At 35.5% G+C, this 22,444-nt stretch overlaps 1 protein-coding gene across 4 annotated transcripts in view; it reads right to left on the bottom strand.

Moving 5' to 3' along the window:
• GAS2L3 (growth arrest specific 2 like 3) overlaps positions 1-22,444 on the bottom strand; it is a 41,098-nt gene that overhangs the window by 4,895 nt on the left and 13,759 nt on the right. For 2 of the 4 annotated variants that reach the window (XM_033427647.2, XM_004269483.3), the window contains exons 3-9: positions 19,446-19,614; positions 18,171-18,286; positions 15,744-15,885; positions 11,590-11,653; positions 10,529-10,667; positions 8,006-8,113; positions 2,089-6,481 (exon numbers count right to left, since the gene is read on the bottom strand). In XM_033427647.2, coding sequence (XP_033283538.1) covers positions 5,153-6,481; positions 8,006-8,113; positions 10,529-10,667; positions 11,590-11,653; positions 15,744-15,885; positions 18,171-18,286; positions 19,446-19,614 — 2,067 coding nt within the window. In that variant the 3' untranslated portion in view covers positions 2,089-5,152. Of the gene's footprint in view, positions 1-2,088; positions 6,482-8,005; positions 8,114-10,528; positions 10,668-11,589; positions 11,654-15,743; positions 15,886-18,170; positions 18,287-19,445; positions 19,615-22,444 lie in introns of those variants that run through there. The other 2 variants (XM_033427649.2, XM_033427650.2) reach the window with 1 other exon arrangement.

The raw sequence follows: 22,444 nt of genomic DNA, 5'->3' as shown, positions 1-22,444 counted from the left end.
AGACAGACGGTTTTCACCAAGGTATCTTATCCCAGAAAGAACTGAGTGGGCTACAGTCAAAAAGAACATCATACTTTTTTTTTTTTCTTTTTTTTGAACCACTTGAATGAAGACTGTCCTCTCCTGGAGAGCACTGACCGCTCTTACTACTGCATCCCTAGCATCTAGCTTAGTGTCTGCCACAGACACTCAGAAAAAATGTTTGCTAAATGAGCAAATGAGTGAGTTGGTGTTTCGGTGCCTTGTGGTTGAGTAGATTGCTTTGGAATAATCATCAATACAGGTAATACAAGGAATCTGCTGGGCTAGACCCAATGCATTTAGGACCCACTGAAGGGGCCAGCGCTCGGGGTAACTCACACAGCTCCCTGGGACCGCTGCCGTGACTTCCCTCTGCTGCTCACAGGTTGATGTGACTTCAGTAGTTAACACGCTCTGCTCTATCAACAGACTCCCTGGGCTGAGTTTGAATAAGGCAGTAGCAGGACCCTTGCTAATCTAAGTCTATACATGATGCTCTGAGTATCTTCTCAAACCCCGAAAATAAATATTTTAAAACAAAAACCTGGATAGTAAGTTGGAAAGTTCCTAACATTTTTCTTCTGTAAAAGTGCAGCATTTTCTGTTATTTAATGTAATGGAAGAAATCCATAACTTCAAGGCCTCTCTTATTAGTGCCCTCTTCCCCTCTCCTGTCCATTCCCCTCCAGAAATAAGCAGGTCATATCTGCAGGCTTCTTCAAACTCTACTACAACATTTCCTCAGGAAAAAATCCTTTCACACACCATGCAATAAGTATTGTGCCTGGCAGAACACAGACAATTCAGAAATATTATATATTGTTTTATCATTGCCATCTCTCAAAACAAATCACTTCATCACCATACATACATCTTTTAAGATAAATCCCAAGTGTTTGCCGAGCATTTTTTAAATTAGTCAATTATCCTCACCAGTGGCTGTGACTAATCAAAAGTACTGTCATCATATTCAGATATGCAAACTGGCTATAGCCACAGCCAACTTCAAGAATATATCACTATACCTCATGAACTGATACAACCGTCTTGCTCAACCCAGAAAGGATTCCTGTGATATTTCTACACGATGTGAGAATTCAGGAATTTAGTTTTAAGTGACTACTGAAATAAACTTTGTTATGTAATCTACATGAAGATAAATAAACCAAAATGTTTAAAAAAAAAAAAAGGAAAGAAAAAGAGAATCAACACCTACATCATTTTTTAATGTCTGTATCGTGTTCTATTTTATGGTCATAACAATATTAATGATGTGTTATGACTAACATCCTTATAGCTAAATCTTTGCATGTATTATTTTTTCAAGATCGAGTCATATTGTGTTTTTCTACAAGAACAAAACAGTATATTTATAGGAAAATAGCTAATTGAATAAAATATGTGTCTTTATATTTTCAGATTTACTGGCAAGTGTTTCATTAATAGTTTCCTAATATTCCCCAAAATTTCATAAAATGAACTTGTTTAAAATTTTTACATTCACAAATGATTAGGAAAATATAATAAGAATTTTGATTTTGTCTAAGTGGTGTTTTTGTTTTCATTTGGAAACATCACAGAAAATACATATTTAATTAACTGCTTTTTATAATTGCTCTGATCATGAATATAGGATAAAATGAATATTTCAGGAATATTCTCACTGTATCAAAGTGTGAAATTAAAACAGAATTGCAGGAATTGGAAATTCCTACTGTCAGTAGCCTTCTGTGAACACAATACTTATGTGATCTATAGAATTCTGCTTTCATAACTTATAAATTATTTCTGTCATCAGAGATTATTAAATATGAGTCTAGCCTTACTGAGACAAACTTCTAGCAGATACAACAACTTGCGGAACAAATACCGTTATTAATGGCAAAACCTTGATAATCTCCTAGGAGCAGTGAAATAAATTCCACAGGTATCAGAAGGGCATTTTAAATAGCAATAAAATTAAAACGATCCTCAAATTATGAATGCTTCATATATGCAACTTCTGACATGAACCAAGTGATCAGAATGTATTCACAACACACAAAAATGTAAACTGAGGACTTGGTATATATGTTTAAACTTTAATACTTGAGAAAATATAAGTTAAAATCTGATACAAACACTGCTGGCACAAGAAAATATACACAAATTTGGATTCAAATGGAGTCAGTATGTAAACCTGGATATGACTGTATCATGACAACTTGTAACAAAGCCTTTTAAAGAAGTAACAGATTTTTGTATCAGATATATATTGCAGAAGGAACAGTAATTTCTTTTCTCAAAAAATTTCCCTTATCCATTAAGAATTGTTAACTCAGTGTCGAGAGGAAAGTTAGAGATCATCTAATTTATCAAAGCATTTTAAAGATATAAGCCCTAAACACCTAGTGTAAGCTCAAACAATGCAAAAATAATCAGCATTTCATTTTCCTCTGAAGATTTATTTGATATGTTAGTCACGTTAACAAATTATAGAAACGAAAAATTTAAATATTTCATTCTTTTTTGAAAGTACACATTATTTCTTCTTCCAGGTACATCAGTAATTTAAGCTTAATATTCATTTTACTAAATATTAAACAGAAAGAAACTTTTAAAATCTTGCACTATTATTAAGAAGAAATGATTTCTTTCTAACTTCAACAATGTACTTTTAAAATTGTGAAAACAATTAGAAACACTAGGTCTTTAAGGGCATTTCAAAATATATTTGAAGAACGTATCTTTCAGCCACTGCTTACTTTAAAAAAAAATTTATTTTGGAAGAGTAAGCTATATATAAATAAAAATTCATCCAATGTGAATATAATTGGAGAAATTCCCTGATCATGAATACTGGATAAAATGTGTATTTCAAGAATATTCTCACTGTACCAAGTGTGAAATTATAACAGAACTATAGGAGTTGGAACTTCCTACCATCAGTAGCCTGATGAAGATAGGGCTATTTATGAATTAACTTACAATTTTTCAAAAAAATAAAACCAGTTCTTGGAACTGCCAGATGATACTTTTATTCCAGAAGTTACTGATACAGAATTGTTTGGTCTTACAAAGGAATAAACTCCTTCTTAAAGGTAAAATTCTTCCTCTTTGAAAGATGCATTAAATATTTCTCATCACTAAAAATGTAAAGCTTCTGGTACTTCTTGGTTTTTGTTTTTTTTTAATGAATTTTACTTGGTTTTGCTTTCTTTTTTTTAAAATTAATTAATTAATTAAATTTTGGCTGTGTTGGGTCTTCGTTTCTGTGCGTGGGCTTTCTCTAGTTGTGGCAAGCAGGGGCCACTCTTCATCGTGGTGCGCGGGCCTCTCACTGTCGCGGCTTCTCCTGTTGCGGAGCACAAGCTCCAGACACACAGGCTCAGTAGTTGTGGCTCATGGGCCTAGTTGCTCCGCGGCATGTGGGATCTTCCCAGACCAGGGCCCGAACCCGTGTCCCCTGCATTGGCAGGAGGACTCTCAACCACTGCGCCACCAGGGAAGCCCCTTCTGGTACTTCTTGAACACTGACTTCACTTTCCAAAGATGTAAATATTATCTCCCTCAATGCCCAGATCAACAGTGGAACTCAACTAAATATTTGGTGACTGTCTTTTTTAAGAAGAGAAGCATCAATTATTTCAAAAACTAGCCTGCACGCAGCTTTGACTTTAACTGTATTTCTCAGACAAAAGATAGCTTACTTTTATACAAAAGTTTCTTGCTTTAAAATCTACAAACATCAGTAGTCAGCTTAAGATGCTTATTCTACGATTGCACATTTGTGTGAACCGTTATTTTTCTTTAGAAAACACATTTTAGTTTAAAATAGGGAAACACAGACCTCAATACTGAAAATAACCTGTGATAGCTGATAATACTGTAAAGTTATTAAACACACCCCTAAAACTTCTGAAAGTACATTAACAATTTTTTAAATAGTCACAATCTATTAAAAAACATATTATTTACAAATATCATCCCAGATCGAGTCTATATGGCCACTACATGATCTGGGTAAGTTCCTTGGAGAATCTGTCTACAGAATAGAAAACGCTGCATACATACTGTCCATTTGCCATTGGAAAACTGAAGGCAGCATGACTTTATTGAAGAAAATTAACATAATTGGAAACCTCTAATTAAAACTTGTATTATTGTGCTAAAGAAAAATAGTAATCACATGACAGAATTTTTATGTAGCACCACTTTAATATTCTTTAATATCACCTTAATTTTAAGATTGTTAAAACATAATTCTGATGTTAAACATTATTTTAATGTAAAAATTGATATCTGTACTCACAGAAAATTACACTATTAAAAAATATTTCTAATATGCTAAAAGCTACTAAATCATTTCCCCTTTCACATTGCACAATGTCCATCTAAAATATAAGGTATAAGTTCTTATAAATAATATGTGAAAAAAATTTTTTCCAAGTTTCAATTTATATTTCAATACCTTAATTTTATTTTTTTTACCAAAAATACTGGTAACAAAATATTACCAAGGTTAATAGAAGTCAGTTAAAAAAATCAGTTCCTTCTGATTTGGAAAGCTTAAAAAAATTTTAAATAATAGCAATTCTACCAAACCCAGAGTAACAGTAAGCTAATCAGCAGCAGCTACTGGTACTTAGTATTGTTCCATCAGGCAATCCTGAACAGGAAACAAAATAAGATGTCTTTTGTAAGACAAGTGCCAAACCGTTGCTTTTAAACTAAAATGCAGTAACTTATATTAAGAGCACCTCCGTTTCTATTAGCAGGTAATAACCTCCACATTTAACACATATTCAAAATACAGCAACTACAGTTATAAACCTAGTAGTGTTATTTGACTTTACATTTCCATTAATGGGCAGACATTAACGAAGATGTCATGGACTGAAAATCATATAAATGTCTATAACTAATAAGAATCTCCCGGTGATTTTACCACTGTTCACCTTAAAAGGGTACCTTCTGGTGAATTCAGGTGTGTGAATTCTGATGAGCCCCTCCTCGCCCCAACCTCTACCCCCATCTTATTGTACTTAATGTCTGAACCTATTTGGATAAACACAAATAGAAGAAACTTTTAAGGTGTGCAGCTAACACACTCACTTTCTTTCCTCTCTTCTCTTAGAATGACACATTATGTTTATTTTCTAGGTTTCTTACTTCCAGTCATAACAAAATAATGATCATTGTCTTCCTTCTTCTTTGCAGGTTTTTTATCTCCACTAACTGCCTCCTTGCCAGATGAGGGTGGCTTCCTGGTTGCAGCCGGGGCTTTGCCACTTTTGGGAAGCCCTTTGGCTAAGCACTGGCTCTTGGTGGCAGTCTGTGCTGACTTTGGTTCAGGTTGTGCTTTGGCAGAAGACTGGGGAAGACTCACAATGGACAGCGGGGTACGGCCCGGGGACCTGGAGGAGCTGGGTCCTGTCTTCTGGGATGTGATTTTACTCTGAGGCTGCTTTTTGGCAACTGAAACCATATTATCTTTCGACTTCTCTGCAGCTTTTGCAGGAGCAACTGAGGATACAGAAAGTGGCTGGTTTAAATTCAAGGCTGACTTAAGTTTCTGTGCTGGCATTGCCCCCGCTTGCGGAGCTCCAACACGTGGCTGAGACTGTGTTCTCAGACCCGTGGTTATCGTTTTGGAACTGGATGTTGTCACTTTTGCAGGAGACTGGAAAGAAGGAGAAGGGTTAGGCCTTACGTGCAGATTTGCCTTAGGTGGCTTTGGACACTTTGATGATGAATTTAAACGTGCAGCTGAGTGAGAGACTGCATAATCCCTGGAAGACACATGGTGGTGTTTCAAATGCTTTGGTTCAATTTTTCCAGAACACTTATTTGGCAAAAGTGTGGATTCAGGCACATCTCTTGACTTCTGGGCTGGAATAAGCTTGGCCTTAGGAGTACTGGGTGATGAGATACATTTTCTCAGCGACTCAGATACACAAGGTGCAGTTCTTAATAAAGCTGGTGAAAAAGTGCTTTTACCTACTGGATTTAAAGAAGCAGATGCAGATGATGCATCGTTTGAAGGAGGCTGCGGTTTCTTTGTTACGTCCTTTGAAGATCTGAGTTTGAGATGAGAGGACACTGCTGGAGAATTTGGAAATTTAGAACGGACTGACCCACAGGCCAGATTGCCTCCTTTCAGGGAAGATGCTGGTGGCGACACACCTGGCAGACGTACCTGCTTCTCTTTGCTCCTTGGAATACCAACTGGTGTGCCAGGTTTTGAATTTTGTTTCTGAAACATGCTAACTGCTGACAAAGGATTCATTTCAGGAGGCTGAGGTGCTCTGGCGGACGAATCAGGCACACTTTCATTAGAAACTCCTTTTTGAAATGCTAGAATTTTCTGTTCTAGTGTAGCAAACTGTAATATTCGACAGGGGTCATATTTAAGCAAAAATCCTTGAAGAGTATCCCAGCCTCCACCGACACGGACCATGACATGTTTTCCGTGAAGCATCTTTCCCCCAAAAGAAAGTAAAAAGTAAAGCTGTAAAACTGTAAGGTGCAGTTACGGTTCATTAGCAGTCACAGTCTGTGATGTCTGTGACTATGAAATTCAGTGTATTTGCCAACAGCTTCACTATAAATTGCTAGTCTCTTTCTTGTGTTACTAAAGTAACAAATTTAATTCATATTGAATCATGCAACTAACAATAGAGAATCCTCCAGTTTGTCAGGAAGATATTTACACATCCTAAAAATCCAAATTACTAATACGCAAAACTGCAAGGACTGAATATTGATGGAAGAAAGGAAAAGGGAGAGTAAAGGAGGGGAGGAGAGAAAAAAAGACTCATACTAAAGAAAAACATAATTACAGAAGAAAGATAAAAACTACCAAAACTTGTATGTTAGAATTTAACAAATTACTTTCATATGTATCATATCAATTTAATCTTTCAAAAACTTTGATATAATTTATTACTAGTTCTTCTTTGCAGATGAGAAAATTATGGCTCTGAGACATTAAGGAAACTGTCTCAAACCACACAGCTTGGCCTGGCCTCAAACGCACCAGGCTGCCCAACCCAAAAGGTGCTTTTGTGTTGATAAGATATATCCTGGGTCTGCCAGCACAGCCCGAGCTGGACGGACTCAGGCCCCTATTCATTCAGCAGGCAAATCTGCAAAGTTGTATGAGACTGCTCTGCAAATTTTCACTCTAAATCCCATGCTCTGTGCACTATCACTATATCATACTGCTTAAGAAAAGAAATCTAATTAAAAGACAAAATGCATATGCCTGTTTCTGTATGAGTTGAACAGGGTATGGGGAACTAATGATAATATATGAAATAAAAGAAAATATAGGTGGTAAAATTATATTTTTTACATACTTTTATATTACATTCCTAAATTGGGAATAAAACAGCTCTTGTATCAATAAGTGGACAGAATGATGAACAGGTAAACTTCAATCTCCTTATCAGCAAAGGGGACAATTAATCAATTGCAGATTGCAAATGGGACAAAGGAAGAAAATAAGCATGTATATTAGCATATTAGTATAGATGCTGATGCTGTGTCAGTGAAAAAAAGGCTTCATACTTAAGACCCAAAGTCTATATTATTATCAACTGCAATGTTTCTACTTCTTTTTCTTCTTACTGACATTTAATCTTATTAGATGTTCTGGTTTTGCTTTTTTCTTCTTCTTATGATAGAAAATTATTCCTCTTTAGGAAATCTAAAAAATGGAATAAGTTACCTGAGGTATTCAAAAATTTTTCCCCCAATTATATTCCATGTCCAAATAGTCTTAGCTTAATTAGTTGTTTGCTGTGTTAAGCGTATTTACCTAAACACATTATATACTCTTGAAAATATTCCATATATTTCCTCCTATACAGTGAAATTCTTCCATTAATAACATCCTCTATTGCAATTTTTTAAAAAGTAAAAGGGGAACAAAGGAAGGTTGGTAAAGCAATAAATTCAATTTCAAAACAAGATCTAAACAGGATGTAAACGGTGGACTTACTCTTATAAAAAGTATTTTATCTCCTAGTCGATACCGTCCTTCAGATAAGTACTCAATAGAAAATCGATGAGAACAACTACAAGGAGGGTCTTCAGCAATGTGTTTAACCTAAGATTAAAAATAAACAACAAGATTTAGTGCTTGTGACAAAAACTATTTTGTTTAATGTTAAAATGCAAGGTTATTTGATAGTTGGGAAAATCAAACTCAAAGAAAAAAATTTAAAGACAGTTCAACTGTTTATTATCTCTTCCCTTTTACTTGTTGTCAAATATTGAGATTAGACATTAGCTAATCTAATGAAACCTAACAGTGAGGAAGTCTGGAGTCTCTCTCTCTCTCTGCCCAAGTGCAATCAGGCTCGTCGTGTACTCACTGATCACCGGAGAAGGTCTGTGAATGTGTACACAGTGAAGTCAATTCAAAACACATTCATTCAGTCATAGGAAACAGTTCGTTACTAAGTTTGAATTGTTTTAAGACTTGGATTAATATATCTGTCAAATCAAAGATGGACCCGTTAGATAAAGTTTAACCAGGAATTTTCACTTGTCCCTTACCACTATGTGAAAGTAATACTGTATGTATGGGGGAATATCCACATTTGTTCCAAAGTTACTGTTAAAATAGGCAGAGATGCATTTATAGCTATTGGGCTGGGCAAAAAGTACATTTGGGTTTTTCCCTAACATCTTATGAAAAACCCAAGCAAACTTTTTGGCCAATCCAATATTCACCCAAGACTAGGTAAATTCTAAAAATTTCAACTCAAGAGGCATTTTTCTAAAAGCACTCACTTTGTTTCAATAGTCTGCTAAAGAGATGAGAACTGAGGAGAAAATCCTACCTCTACTCCTCGAGGGGCTTACAGAATTTTTAACTGCAGTAAATATCTTAAAAATGGTAAAAACTGGGCCTCCCTGGTGGCGCAGTGGTTGAGAGTCCGCCTGCCGATGCAGGGGACACGGCTTCGTGCCCCGGTCCGGGAAGATCCCACATGACACAGAGCGGCTGGGCCCGTGAGCCATGGCCGCTGAGCCTGCACGTCCGGAGCCTGTGCTCCGCAATGGGAGAGGCCACAACAGTGAGAGGCCCGCATACCGCAAAAAAAAAAAAAAGGTAAAAACTGGAATAAAAATTAAAATTCAGGAATTCTTTATTTAAAACATGGAAATTAATATAAATTGATTAAATGAAAATATTTGCTGAGATATGTTTGATCTGAAAAAAAAAGTCACGTATCAGCCACTATGGAAACCATTTTGTTTTCCTAAAATTATATTTCTGAAAAAGTATATTCTTCTCAACTACTTGTCACACAGAGTATATCTAAACAAATACACTTAATTGCACTTAGGCATGATGTTAAAGAAAGTCTCTTCAGATATACCCAACTTACCTGAGCACTAACAGAAATTTATGAGTGTCTTAATTATCTACACAAAATGGACACATGTGGATTCACCCGGGCCTGATCAGAAGGATCCGGATTTATCTCCCTACATCATTCATTTAACAGAATAACATGATCATAAATAGAACTGATTTTCATAAGCGATTCAATGAAGTTTATCTTGTTTAGTTTGGTTATATGAGCACATAGGTACACACATGCATACACACACATACATACCACATGCATAAGATGGCTAAAAAATATTCTGAACTTGGGTAAAGAATTTACAATTATTTGAACCATTTACAAGTTAGATAACAAAGTAATTTGAAAGGAGGTAATTATTTCAGTCATTATTTTCTATCCATTAAGGTTTCTTAGGTACACAGAATTGCAGTTGTGTATTTCTTAACAGCACTCAAAATAATGAATCAGATAATTGTTCCTTAATTTTAAACATGACCATAAGATCTCAGCAGGTCACATATGTGTAGGTGGACTCTGAATATATTCATATAGCACATATATATTTAAAGAAATGTGTTCCTTTTAGTTTTCATAACAAGCTTGCAGGCATGAAAGGTCAGTTATTTTCTTTGTTTAAAATATCCAAATACCACTTATATTCAGCAGTACAAATCAGCACTAACCCACAATCTAAATAAGTTGGTGAGCCTAAAAGGAGTAAGTGCTGTGAATAAAAAATGTTCTCTTCTGGTTTTAGCTATTGTGTAATTAACATTTTAACATTAAAGGAAAAAGCTAAAGAAATTAAAATCATCTGTAAAGGTACTACCCTAATATCAATTATTTTCATTCTCCTTGTTCTGATACATACTTTTCACAAAGTAAACATTTTTCTTGTTGCTATATAGTCTTCATAATGATTACAAAAAATGATTATTCTGCTAAGATAGTAAATCCTAATTTACCTAGCCATTGCCCAATTTGAGCGTATTTACATTGCTTCCAATTTTTCAGCCTTATAAGTAATACTGCAATAAATACTTTCATTCATGCTACTTTTTTTTCCCTCTTCAAGTATAATAAAAATGAAAGAGGAACACTTTTGGCGAACTATGAGATTCTGACGCATCATATTTGAAAGAAAGTGTGCAATTACTTACAGCTTCGTGCAGCTCTTCATGCTGACAGCATGATTTTGGAATGCTGATGGAATCTTCGGCCCCAGAAGTATTAAGTAAGGTCTCTTCCAGCTCAATTTCTTTCTCAAATTTTACTAATACTGGTGGCTCAACCCCGTAGCTGAAAACCAATCATGAGATCTCATCAAACAAGTGAAGTCTGAGGCAAGTACTTCCATGTATATCACAATAGGTTTTCTTTTATTTTTAAATGAAGTCTGTATGACTCTCTTCTACCAGTTGTTTCACTGGGACATCTGGAAATGCTTTATAATGTCCCACAGATTGCCAAAAATTCAGATTATCATCTTTACATCATAGTATATATATATTTGGGTTACTGGATGCTCCCAATATTCAATCAGGGATCCTAAACGTACCTTTAAAAATCAGCTTGTTAAAAAAAACAAAAACCAAGTCATCTCATGAGTGAAGATGGGGTCGAGCTAGGTATGGAGGATACCAGGCCTCAGCCTTCTTATCAGACCCTCTTTGTGTCCAAAGGACTTGCTTCACCTTGAACTGCTTAAAGATTGCATGCTCTTACTCTACTTCTTTTTTTTTTTTTTCGGTACGCGGGCCTCTCACTGTTGTGGCCTCTCCCGTTGCGGAGCACAGGCTCCGGACGCGCAGGCTCAGCGGCCATGGCTCACGGGTCCAGCCGCTCCGCGGCATGTGGGATCCTCCCGGACCGGGGCACGAACCCATGTCCCCTGCATCGGCAGGCGGACTCTCAACCACTGCGCCACCAGGGAAGCCCTCTTACTCTACTTTTGATCTGAAAAATGTAAGTATCCACTTTTACAGTTTAATACTAAATGAAGGCAAGCTACATGAGCAAGCAGATGTTGACACATGACATGGCTCATGTGAACAGAACAAAGTTAATAAAGAAACAAAAAGAAAGAGAAAACAGTAAATTAAGTTACCTTTATTCCAATCAAAAATTATTTTCATTTATAGAAAATAGTGTTCTCGATAAAATAAAGCAGCTTAAAAAATGTTTGTGACATTGAAATTCTGAAATATTGTGGAATACATACCTTGACACAATTCGACCAATTTCAAGAAGACAAAGATACACCTGTCTCGGATCTTTGTGCAAAACTGTGAAAAATAAGACCACATATTTTAGGGGGCAAATTAAATAGGCAAATATATTTACGGCATGAAAGAAGTAAAAGAAAAGACAGTAGCATTACTTATTTGGAGACTCAGAAAAGACTTTTATTTCTTCTACATATTATCATCTTCCTGAAATTAAAAAGAAAATGGTCAACCAGAAGATTAAAATTTACCATGGATGCTTACCTGTGTAGTATTTTAAGTCTAAAAAACTGAGCTTAGTAACATTAAATTATTAATATTTCAGATCTCTTAATAGGAGATATTATTGAAGAAACGTTATCACTTCAATTTTATTCTAAACTATCTTTAGCACAGGACTATGTGTTAACAGCCTTCTTCAACTCTTCCAAAAATAGAAGAGGAGAGAGCACTTCTCTACTCATTCTATGAGGCCTATATTACCCTGATATCAAAGTCAGAAAAAGACATCACAAGAAAACTAAAGACAAATATCCTTTATGAACACAGATGTAAAAAATTCTCAATGAAATACTGGCAAACTGAATCCAGCAGCAAGCGAGATTTACCCCAGAAATGCAAGGTTGGTTCAACGTATGAAAATCAATCAATATAATTCACCATATTGATAAAATAAAGGAAAAGAAACATACAGCTATCTCAGTAGAGACAGAAAATGCTTTTGACAAAATCAAACACCCTTTCATGACAAAAAAAGACTCAACAAAGTAGAAACAGAAGAGAACTTTATAAATATGAAAACAGACATCTCTGGAAAACCCATAGCTAACATCATTATTAATGGTGAAAGACTGAATGTCTTCCTCGAGGCTAAGACCAGGGAAAAGAAGGATGTCCACTCGTACCAATTCTATTCAACATTGTACTTGAGGTTCTAGTCAGGGCATTTGGGCAAGAAAAATAAATAAACGCCATCTAGATTGGAAAGGAAGACGGAAAACTATATTTACAGGTGATATGGTCCTTTGTTTAGAAAACCCTAAAGAATCTACAAAAAAACTAATAGAGCTAATAAGCAAGTTCAGCAAAGTTGCAGGATATGAGATCAATATACAAAAGTCATTGCATTTTATACATTAGCAATAAACAATCTGAAATGTAATTAAGGAAATGATTACATTCACAGTAGCTTCAAGAAGAATAAAGTACTTAGGAATAAATTTAACCAAAGAATTGTAAGACTTGTACACTGAAAACTATAAAATATTGTTGAAAGAAATTAAATAAGATATAAATAAATTGAAAGACATCCTATGTTCATGGATTGGAAGACATATATTGTTATTGTAATACTCTCCAAACTGACCTACAGATTCAGTGCAATCCCTATCAAAATTCCAAGAGCCTTTTTTTTTCCCAGAAATGGACAAGCTGATGATAAAATTCATAAAGAACTGTAAGAAATATAGAATAGCCAAAACAACTTTTAAAAAGCACAAAGTTGGAAGACTCATACTACCCAATTTCAAAACTACAGTAATCAGGACAGTGTTTACTGGCTTAAGGATAGACATACAGACCAGTGGAATGAAACAGTGTCCAGAAATAAACTCATATGTTTATGTTCAATTGATTTTCAACAAGGGTGCCAAGACAACTCAAAGGGGAAAAAACAGTCTTTTCAACAAATGGTGCTAAGACAACTCGATATCTACATGCAAAAGAATGAATTTAGACTCCTTCACACAGTATACAAAAAATAACTCAAAATGCATTACAGACCAAAATGTAAAAGCTAAACCTATAAAAATCCTAGGAGGAAGTATAGGTGAAAATCTGTGTGACCTTGGATTAGGCAATGGTTTTTTAGATATGACACCAAAAGCACAAGCAATCAAAGAAAAGATAAACTGAACTTCATCAAAATTAAAAACTTCCGTGCATCAAAGGACACTATCAAGAAAGTGAAAAGGCAACCCAAAGGCCAGAAGAACATATTGGCAAATCATATATCTAATAAGGGCCTAATATCCAGAATAAAGAAAGAACTCTTACAAGTCTACAAAAAAAAGACAATTGACTCCCCCAAAAATGAGGAGAAGATTTGAATGGACATTTCTGTAAAGAAGATATACAAATGGCCAATAAGCCCATGTAAAGATGCTCAACATCATTAGTCTTTAGGGAAATGCAAATCAAAACCACAATGAGTTACCACTTCACACCCACTAGGATGGTTATACAGTTGACCCTTGAACAACATGGTTTGAACTGTGTGGGTCCACTTACACATGGATTTTTTTCAATAAATACATACTACAGTACTATAAGATCTGTGGTTGGTTGAATCTGTGGATTCAGAACCGTGGATACAAAGGGCTGACTGTAAAGTTATATCCAGATTTTTGACTGCAGGGTTAGGGGACCACTGCCCCTAACTCCTGGATTGTTCAAGGGTCAGCTGTAATTTTAAAAAATAATAACAAGTGTTGACAACTATGTGAAGAAATTGGAACCTTTGTGCATTGCTAGTGGGAATGTAAAATGGTGTGGCCACTGTCAAAACAGTTTGGTAGTTCCCCAAACAGATAAACACAGAATTACCATATGACCCAATAATTCCACTCCCAGGTACATCCCTGAATTTAAAACATATGTTCACTCAAAAACTTACATACAAATGTTCATAGCAGGATTATTAATAATAACCCCAAAATAGAAACAATCAAAATGTCCATCAGCTGATAGTAGATTAAAAAATGTATATCCATACAACGAAATATCATTCAGCCATAAAAAGGAATGAAGTACTGTTAGATGCTACAACATAAATGACCCATAATGCTAACTGAAAATAGCCAGACACAAAAGCTACATATTGCATGATTTTATTTATATGAAAAGTCCAGAGTAGCAAATCTATAGAGAAAGAAAGTAGACTGATGGTTGCCAGAGGATGGAGATATGGAGTAACTGGGTCCAACTGCTAATAGTTATGGGTTTTCTTTTTGGAGTGATGGAAATGTTCTGGAATTAATAATGGTGATATCTGCACAAATTGTGAGTATACTAAAAACCACTGAAGTCTACATTTTGAAATGATACATTTTATGTTACGTGAACATACCTCAATTTTTTTAAATGCTATGAATAAAAAGAAACCTAATGTGCTTAATGATCAGCACACCTGGATTAAAGCAGGGTGCAAACTGGGGGGTAAAATAGCAATCCATTAGTTTTAATTCTACACTGGATAAGAATATCCAGAGGCATACTAAACAGGTAACAGTGGGGAACAGCTACCTGTCTGCAGGCAACAGGGTGTGCATGGTCAATAGAAATATTTACAACATTAATAACCTAAAACAATAATGAAACCAACTAAAAAGTTGGTTTGCTTTTTATTATCACCATGAACCGGCAAGTCTAAGCAATGTCAGTGACAAAATACTTCTCTCTACCAGGACCGAATACTATTCCCATGACCCCCGCCCTTGGTATGCTACTGCTCTTATCAAAACATTATCAATTCTGTGTGTGTGTGTGTGTGTGTGTCTGCGTGTGCACGCACACACACTCACACACATAAATACTTTGAGGAAATATATAGTCTAAAACTTAGATAGCTTTCACTTTGGTCACTGCACAGATGTTTCTGTTGACTTAAATGAAATGAGAAAATACATCAATAATTCTTCAATACAGCATGACTTTTTAAAAGCATTAGCCCATTTAGATAACCAAATTGGCACCTGCTGTTTACACCATGAACATACATCATTTGGCCTTCTGTTATTTCTGTAATTATCTAGTTAAAAATAAATTACTAGTAATTTAGACTTGATAGAGTAATTCTTGACGAAAACATTAATTAGTTAAGCCTTAATCCAGAACCTTCCCATAGCCAACTCATTTAGGAAGTAAAGTATGTCCAGGCCATTCTAGATATATAGGATCTAAAACATAAATGAAAAGCTTTTATCATACATTTGATCTGGAATCTGATTCTCCAATTGTTTACATATATCTAGAGTATAAATGTTTCTAGTAAAATGAAATGTGGCATTTGAGTCCTTACTTGGAAAGAAAAATTAGAAGTGAGGCATACAAAAATATCCTAATAAACATTAAACACAACAACAACACCTACCTAAACCTTCAGATTCAAAGAGGTAAGTCTCATCAACCCCGATGTGCCTGCACCAGTGAAGGAAGTTCGCAGTATTGTCTCTAGCAAAGAACGAACCTGATGCAGCATCTTTCTTACAGGGCACTTTTCTCATTGGAAAATTCTGAAAAAGACAAAAGGATAATTTCAAACATGCATCAAGGATATTTTCATTAAATATCCATTTTAATATTACTAAATAAATGTTCAGTGCATTGACTGTAACTAAAAAGTGCATAGCACTAGAGGAAAAAGGCATCTTCAAAAATCATTTTATTTTGCTTTTCATTAAGCATATTCTAGAAAATGATTCCTAGGAAAACAGGTCAAAATTAGCAGCAGGATCACGCATATCTAACCTCTCTTTTTAAAATGACATGAGAGTCTTAGTTAAGATAAAAAATGACAGTCTAATAATTCCAAAGCACATCTTTATAGTTTATCTCTCCAAACACAGTTCAATACAAACACAAAATTATTGCTATGTTAAAGGTTTACACAGTCTCAATTTTGCTAACTTCCTTATTTGCAGATTCATAAATATGGTTCTGAGTTTCTTGAGGAGACTTTCAAACAAGGAAGTAGTAGCCCATTCTTAATTAAAGTTCTTTAAAAACCGACAAGCTAAGTTTTACAGAATCCTAATTCATTTTTATTTCCTGGACCAAGAGTATTCAGATAATCCTGCTGAGGGTGAGGGTTTGGGGTTTTTTTAGAAATTATTCATCTCTTTTTTTTTGGCTGCATTGGGTCTTCATTTCTGTGCACGGGCTTTCTCTAGTTGTGGCCAGTGGGGGCTACTCTTCGTTGTGGTGCACGGGCTTCTCATTGCAGTGGCTTCTCTTGTTGCAGAGCACGGGCTCTAGGCGTGCAGGCTTCAGTACTTGTGGCACATGGGCTCAGTAGTTGTGGCTTGCGGGCTCTAGAGCGCAGGCTCAGTAGTTGTGGCACACAGCCTTAGTTGCTCTGCGGCATGTGGGATCTTCCCGGACCAGGGCTCAAACCTGCGTCCCCTGCACTGGGGCAGGCACATTCTTAACAACTGCACCACCAGGGAAGCCCGGCTGAGGGGTTTTTAGTTTTGTTTCAAATTTTTACTTGAATAAGAAATTCACGCATATGATTTTTTTTAAATGCAATGGGCACAGTAGAGTATAAGTCTTTCTCCTACCACTACCCCTCAGTTCCTTTCTCTCCTTGGAGAGAACCACACTATTACCAGTTCCTTATGTTTCCTTCCTGTTGCTATTATTTTCTAGGATTACAATAACCTTGTGAGTTTTTCTAGTTGTATATAGGAAAAAAAAATCAACACAGCCAAATACAAAGATGGTTAGTATCAATTGAAATCTTCTTATCCACATTTCAGTAAGACATCTCCATACACAAGTATATCTGTACCTACAGAATGCTACGTAAACAGGCTATTCTGCAATCTGATTTGTGTATGTGTGCATGCACACTTAATGATAGGTTGCAGGCATCTTTTGAGGTAAAAAAAAACACAAAAATTAAAATAGTCATTTCTAATGAATAGATAATATTCTACTCTGTTCAGGTACCATAATTAATTTTAAACAACTTCTCTACTGATGAGCATTTAGGTTGTTCTTAATTTTTTTTGCACAGTCGTTTTTGTGAATTTGTGGTTATTTTCTTAGAATAAATTCCTGGAATTAGAATTATGTTACATATCAAAGGATGTGCTTTATTTTCAATGTGATATATGTTACCCATTGTCTCCCAAGAAAGATGGTACATTGTCTCCCAAGAAAGATGGTATATTTCCACCAGCACTATGTTAATATCTAGAATACACACTCACAGACACCAGATCCCATGAGTGAAAATAACCATATTTGATGAAAAGAGAGGAAACCTTATCTACCTCAAATCCCAACTTCAGGGTCAACGGTAGAAAAGTATCTAAAAAAAGTATTATTCATTCAGCCAATATTTATGAATTTACCATGAAGACAATATATAAAGAATAAAAAGATGATGATAATAGCTCTTAACTGTGTGCCAGGAACCATCACAACCTCTTTTTTCACTTAACTCTCACAGGAATCCTATAAGGAAGGTACTATTATTGTTCTCAAGAAGAACTAGCTATTTAGATATTTACTATGCACCAGGCATTATCTATATAAGCTAACCACTATCTATATATTATCTCATTTAATGTTGCTGAATCCTCGAAAATATATCCTACAAGGTAAAGGTTAATATCTCCATTTTACAAGTGAGAATATTTTTTCAGATGCTCAAAAAGATTAAGTAAATTATCCAAGATTTTACATATAGTTGCGTTGGAAGTTTACAACCTTGTAGAGATGATAAGAAATGTACATAAGCAAATCAATATGTACCAAGGTATTAAATCACTACTGTCAAACATTTTCTTACCACTGGTTCTTCAGAGTTGCATGTTTTCACCGTGTTTTGAAGAACATCAATCAGTTGGCATAACAGTACTCCATTATCAAGTTCTTCCAATAACCTTTCTGCCTTAACTTCAATACCTAAAAACATATTTCAAAGCTAAGAGCCTTCTAGAAACAGTAAATTCAAACAATATGGTTAAAGTTTAATTAAATGTAATCGGATTATAGCTGAAACACTAGGCAAATATTAGATCAGACTCCGAGCATTCACTCTTAGAAGGTACAGTTAAAACGGCAGATAATATCAAATTAAGAGAAAGTCAACTGAAACAAAAATATCTGTGGTGTAGAAGCACAGGAAAAATAAATGACATCTACTTTATTTCACTGAAAAACACCAAAGTGTCTTATATTTCAAGATCCACTATTAAGGTTAAGTTTTGATTCACTGCACATTACAACTGCTTGCACAAGAAAGATTCTCTATAAGTAAGATGGTCTTTGTTGCAATTTAAAAATTAAAGATAACAATGTAACAAGCACTCAGAAAATACCAACTTTTCACCTCTAAAATCCCTTATTTGGAAGCATTATTACATAATAAACTTTTAAGAAATTATCCAAATCTTCAAACTGATATAAGAGTGAGTGTTTAGTGCGTTTTTAATTCTCTTCAAAGACCATAGATGAGCTTTATACGTATATATTCCTCCTCACGAAAACCTTACAATGCTACATGAAATTCTGTTATTTAAAAGAGAATTTTTTTCTAGGGAGAAAGTTCAGAGCACTCATGTCCCTCTAACTGAGTAAAGAAATATGATGCCATGCATTCTCCAGGCTGACATTTCCTCCTAGGTTTCATATACCTCTGCCCCTAGAAGCCTCAGAAACAGGAATCATTTTAACGACAGCATATATTCCACCCAGAATCTCATGCCTTACACAAGTTTAAGGAGAAAAAAGAAATCAATAAAATACAGACTCCCAAATTAGACCTATTCACTTAAAATTTTTTTTAACATTAACAATTAAAATGTTGATTATTCACAGCTCTTACTACTGACCTCTTCCATGAAGCCTCAAACTTGCTTACTATTCAAGCCCCGAGAGTCAGGGTGAATCAGAGTATCTTCCCAACCAGAATGTAAGCTTGGTGAGAAAAAGGACATCAAATATTTCCTTCACTAGAGGATCCCCAGCCTCTGGAACTATCATTCCTTGACAAAGAGTAAGATTCTCAATAAACATTTACTGAATAAGAGATTACAGTTTTGAGCATCTTTGCAAGCCTTACCTAATAAACCAGAGAGCCAGATCGACAGATCTTCCTGCATGGGCAACAGGGTAGCTTCGTGCCTCACAGCTATCCACTCATCATACTGACAAACGTCAGCCAAACCTGGCCCATGTCTGGGGGTCAGAGGACTCCGTGGACTTAGAGGCAGGTCTTCTCCAAACCACACCTAGAGAAAACACCAACCAACTGAATGGACGCAACCCTGTTAAAAGTCAGCATGCCTAACATTTATATTTAAATAATGAATTACAGACCATATTTAATATACAGAGCTGCAGCAGCTCACAGAAAGTTAATAAACTAGAAGCAAACTATTAGCCTAGATACTTGAGACACTTTCCGTATTCAGTTCTGTGATAAATGTAAGTGAATCCCTAATTAATGAATGGGTTCTACCATCAAACTGAGGGGATGAAAGTCAACAAATATTTTTTTTCTTTCACTTCTTAGCTGCATAAGTTTAACAAGTTACTTGACCAGAGTATCAGCATCTTGGTTGTAAAATGAATTAATAATACCTGCCTTATAAGCTACATCTTTGTAGAATCTAGCATTGGGCCTAACAATATTTGTTGAATAATGGATAAATGAATGAATGCACAGTTGGCATTTTATAAACTTTAAATCATAATAACAGTGTTATGTAAAAAAAAAATTCTAAATAATGTGGTCTGTCACTTGATTTTGCATGGCCCACAAGCTAAGAATGGTTTTTACATTTTAAAATAGTAGTTATGTAAGTACCTACATAATAGCTTTGATTCTGCCTACTTACTCACTAAGCTAAAAATGTTTACTACCTGGTCAATCCCTGGTTTACAATAAAAACTGACAGAAACATGCTATCAAACCAACACTTGCAAAATTTTGAAATACAACTAGATATACTTTTTTTTTTTTTTTTTTAGATATACTTTTAATATAAGATTAGTTAGAGAAAAAACAGTGTCAAATCTCAACTCAGGAAGGGGTATCAGAGCCCAAGTGAAGTGATAAAGGGGTTCTCATAGGAGGGCAGCTTGAAATGGAGGGTCAGAGCTTGAGTGAGGTGACAGGGCATCCACGCATGGCAACGGCCCTGTGCAGCATCAGACCCTGAGCAGGATAAAGAGGGTGTCCACTGGGGACAACGGGGGAACATCCCAGTGCAGGGTGTCAGAGCCCAACTGAGCTGAGAAGGGCATCAGCTCAGGGAGGGGTGGCAGCAACAAAGAGAGATGGGTTACATACACGGGGATTTATCAAATGGGAGCCAGGTTTCTCACTGCCAAAGAAAAGAGGTACAACTGTGGACTGAGAAAACTAGAATGAACCCCATGGTGTTGGAATCGAGTAAGTTTTACCAGAAAGCAAAGAAGCGCTCAAAGAATGATAGGGACATGCAAAAGGACACAGAAGTCAGCTTGAAGGGACTTCTGCTGGCTAAATCGAGAAGAACTTGAGCATGAAAATAATGATATAAGTGGATTATGACACACTGAATAAAATGGACAACTCTGAGTCCACATAGATATAAATAAATGAATAAACTGGAATTTTGATGAGGAATGAGATTTCCATATACTTTCAAAGTACTTCCCCAGAAATACCTACTACAAAGAGAAAAAAAGAGTAATTTCACAGTAGAGAAACTCATCAGGCAGCAACTTAACCCAGGCAGCAACTTAACCGAGTGACACAGATGAACATGATCAACAACGGGATAAATCAAAATCATATGCACCTGACAGGATAGGAGACAACACATCCCTCTGTAATAGTCCTGCCAAGATGCATAACCTGAATCTAATCATGAGAAAACATCAGGCAAATCTAAATTGAGGGACATTCTACAAAATAATTGGTCTGTAATACTCAAAAGTGTCAAGGTCATTAAAGAAAGCAAATACTAATAAAGACTAAGGGGCACGACAACTAAACGCCAACAGGTGATTCTGAACTGGTCATTATTGGGACAACTGACAAATAGTTGAATGTGGTCTGAGTATTAGATAGTAGTTCTGTACCAACACTAATATCCTGATTCTGATGATTTCATTGTGGCTGTATAGGAGGGAGTCCTTGCACACGATAAATGCACTAAAGTAACAGAGGTAACGGGACATTAGATTTGCAACCTACTCTCAAATGGTTCAGCAAACAAATATCTCTGCTCTACACTTAACAACCACTTTGCAAGTTTGTGATTGCTTTAAAATAAAATTTTAAAAAGTTTTTTAAAAAGAGGCATAAGTATAGGTAATACCAAGTGAACCTAGTTCTGTCTTGATTTTTCAATGTAGATAATTTCCCCCCCAAATATATTAAACTTACTGAGGTTTATTGGAGGCAAGTGTTACTATACCAAATCAAAAGCCGTAACAACACCATTGTTAACCCAGACAAACATAGAGGGAAAAAAAGAGCTGCTTCCAATCTCCTATGATGAGAAATAAACACGTTCTTTAAAAATCTCACAGGCAAAGGAAGACAATGAATATATACCACAAGAGGCAAGCAGGAGTAGCAAAACTTAATAAAAATACCCAAATACTAAGAGAAACATTGTTATTCGAGGGGCATTATTTCAGAAACTGAGGGTAGAGATTTGGGGAATGAACTCCTAAATACATGAGGATCCCATAAAGTTTTTGGAAAAAAACAAGATGTTATTTCCCCAAATTCTCTTAGAATTACTTCAAAGGGAGTATAGCAAAGATATAATATCTAAATCTTCCCTTCATAAGAATGTCTTGCTTCTGTAATCCCAGGACTCAGTATAAGACCTACCTCATGATAGGCAGTCAAAAGTATTAGTTGAATACTTGAGGAACAGATACTAGCAAATGACTCTTTGTACCATCAAAATCAAGATGCATCTTACAATAAGTGGTATTTTACAGTCAACAGAATGTTATTTGTCCTTTAACCATTTGGCTGAGCTGACAAAAGGCAGAGAAGATGCAAATGTTTGTCAAGGAAACATGTACATTATCTACGAAGGTGGTTCTGAAAAT

Source organism: Orcinus orca, chromosome 11 (assembly GCF_937001465.1).
Source record: "Orcinus orca chromosome 11, mOrcOrc1.1, whole genome shotgun sequence".
Classification (NCBI taxonomy): Eukaryota; Metazoa; Chordata; class Mammalia; order Artiodactyla; family Delphinidae; genus Orcinus; species Orcinus orca.
Note: the sequence above shows the minus strand (reverse complement) of the source record. Positions and strands in the feature narration are given on the sequence as shown.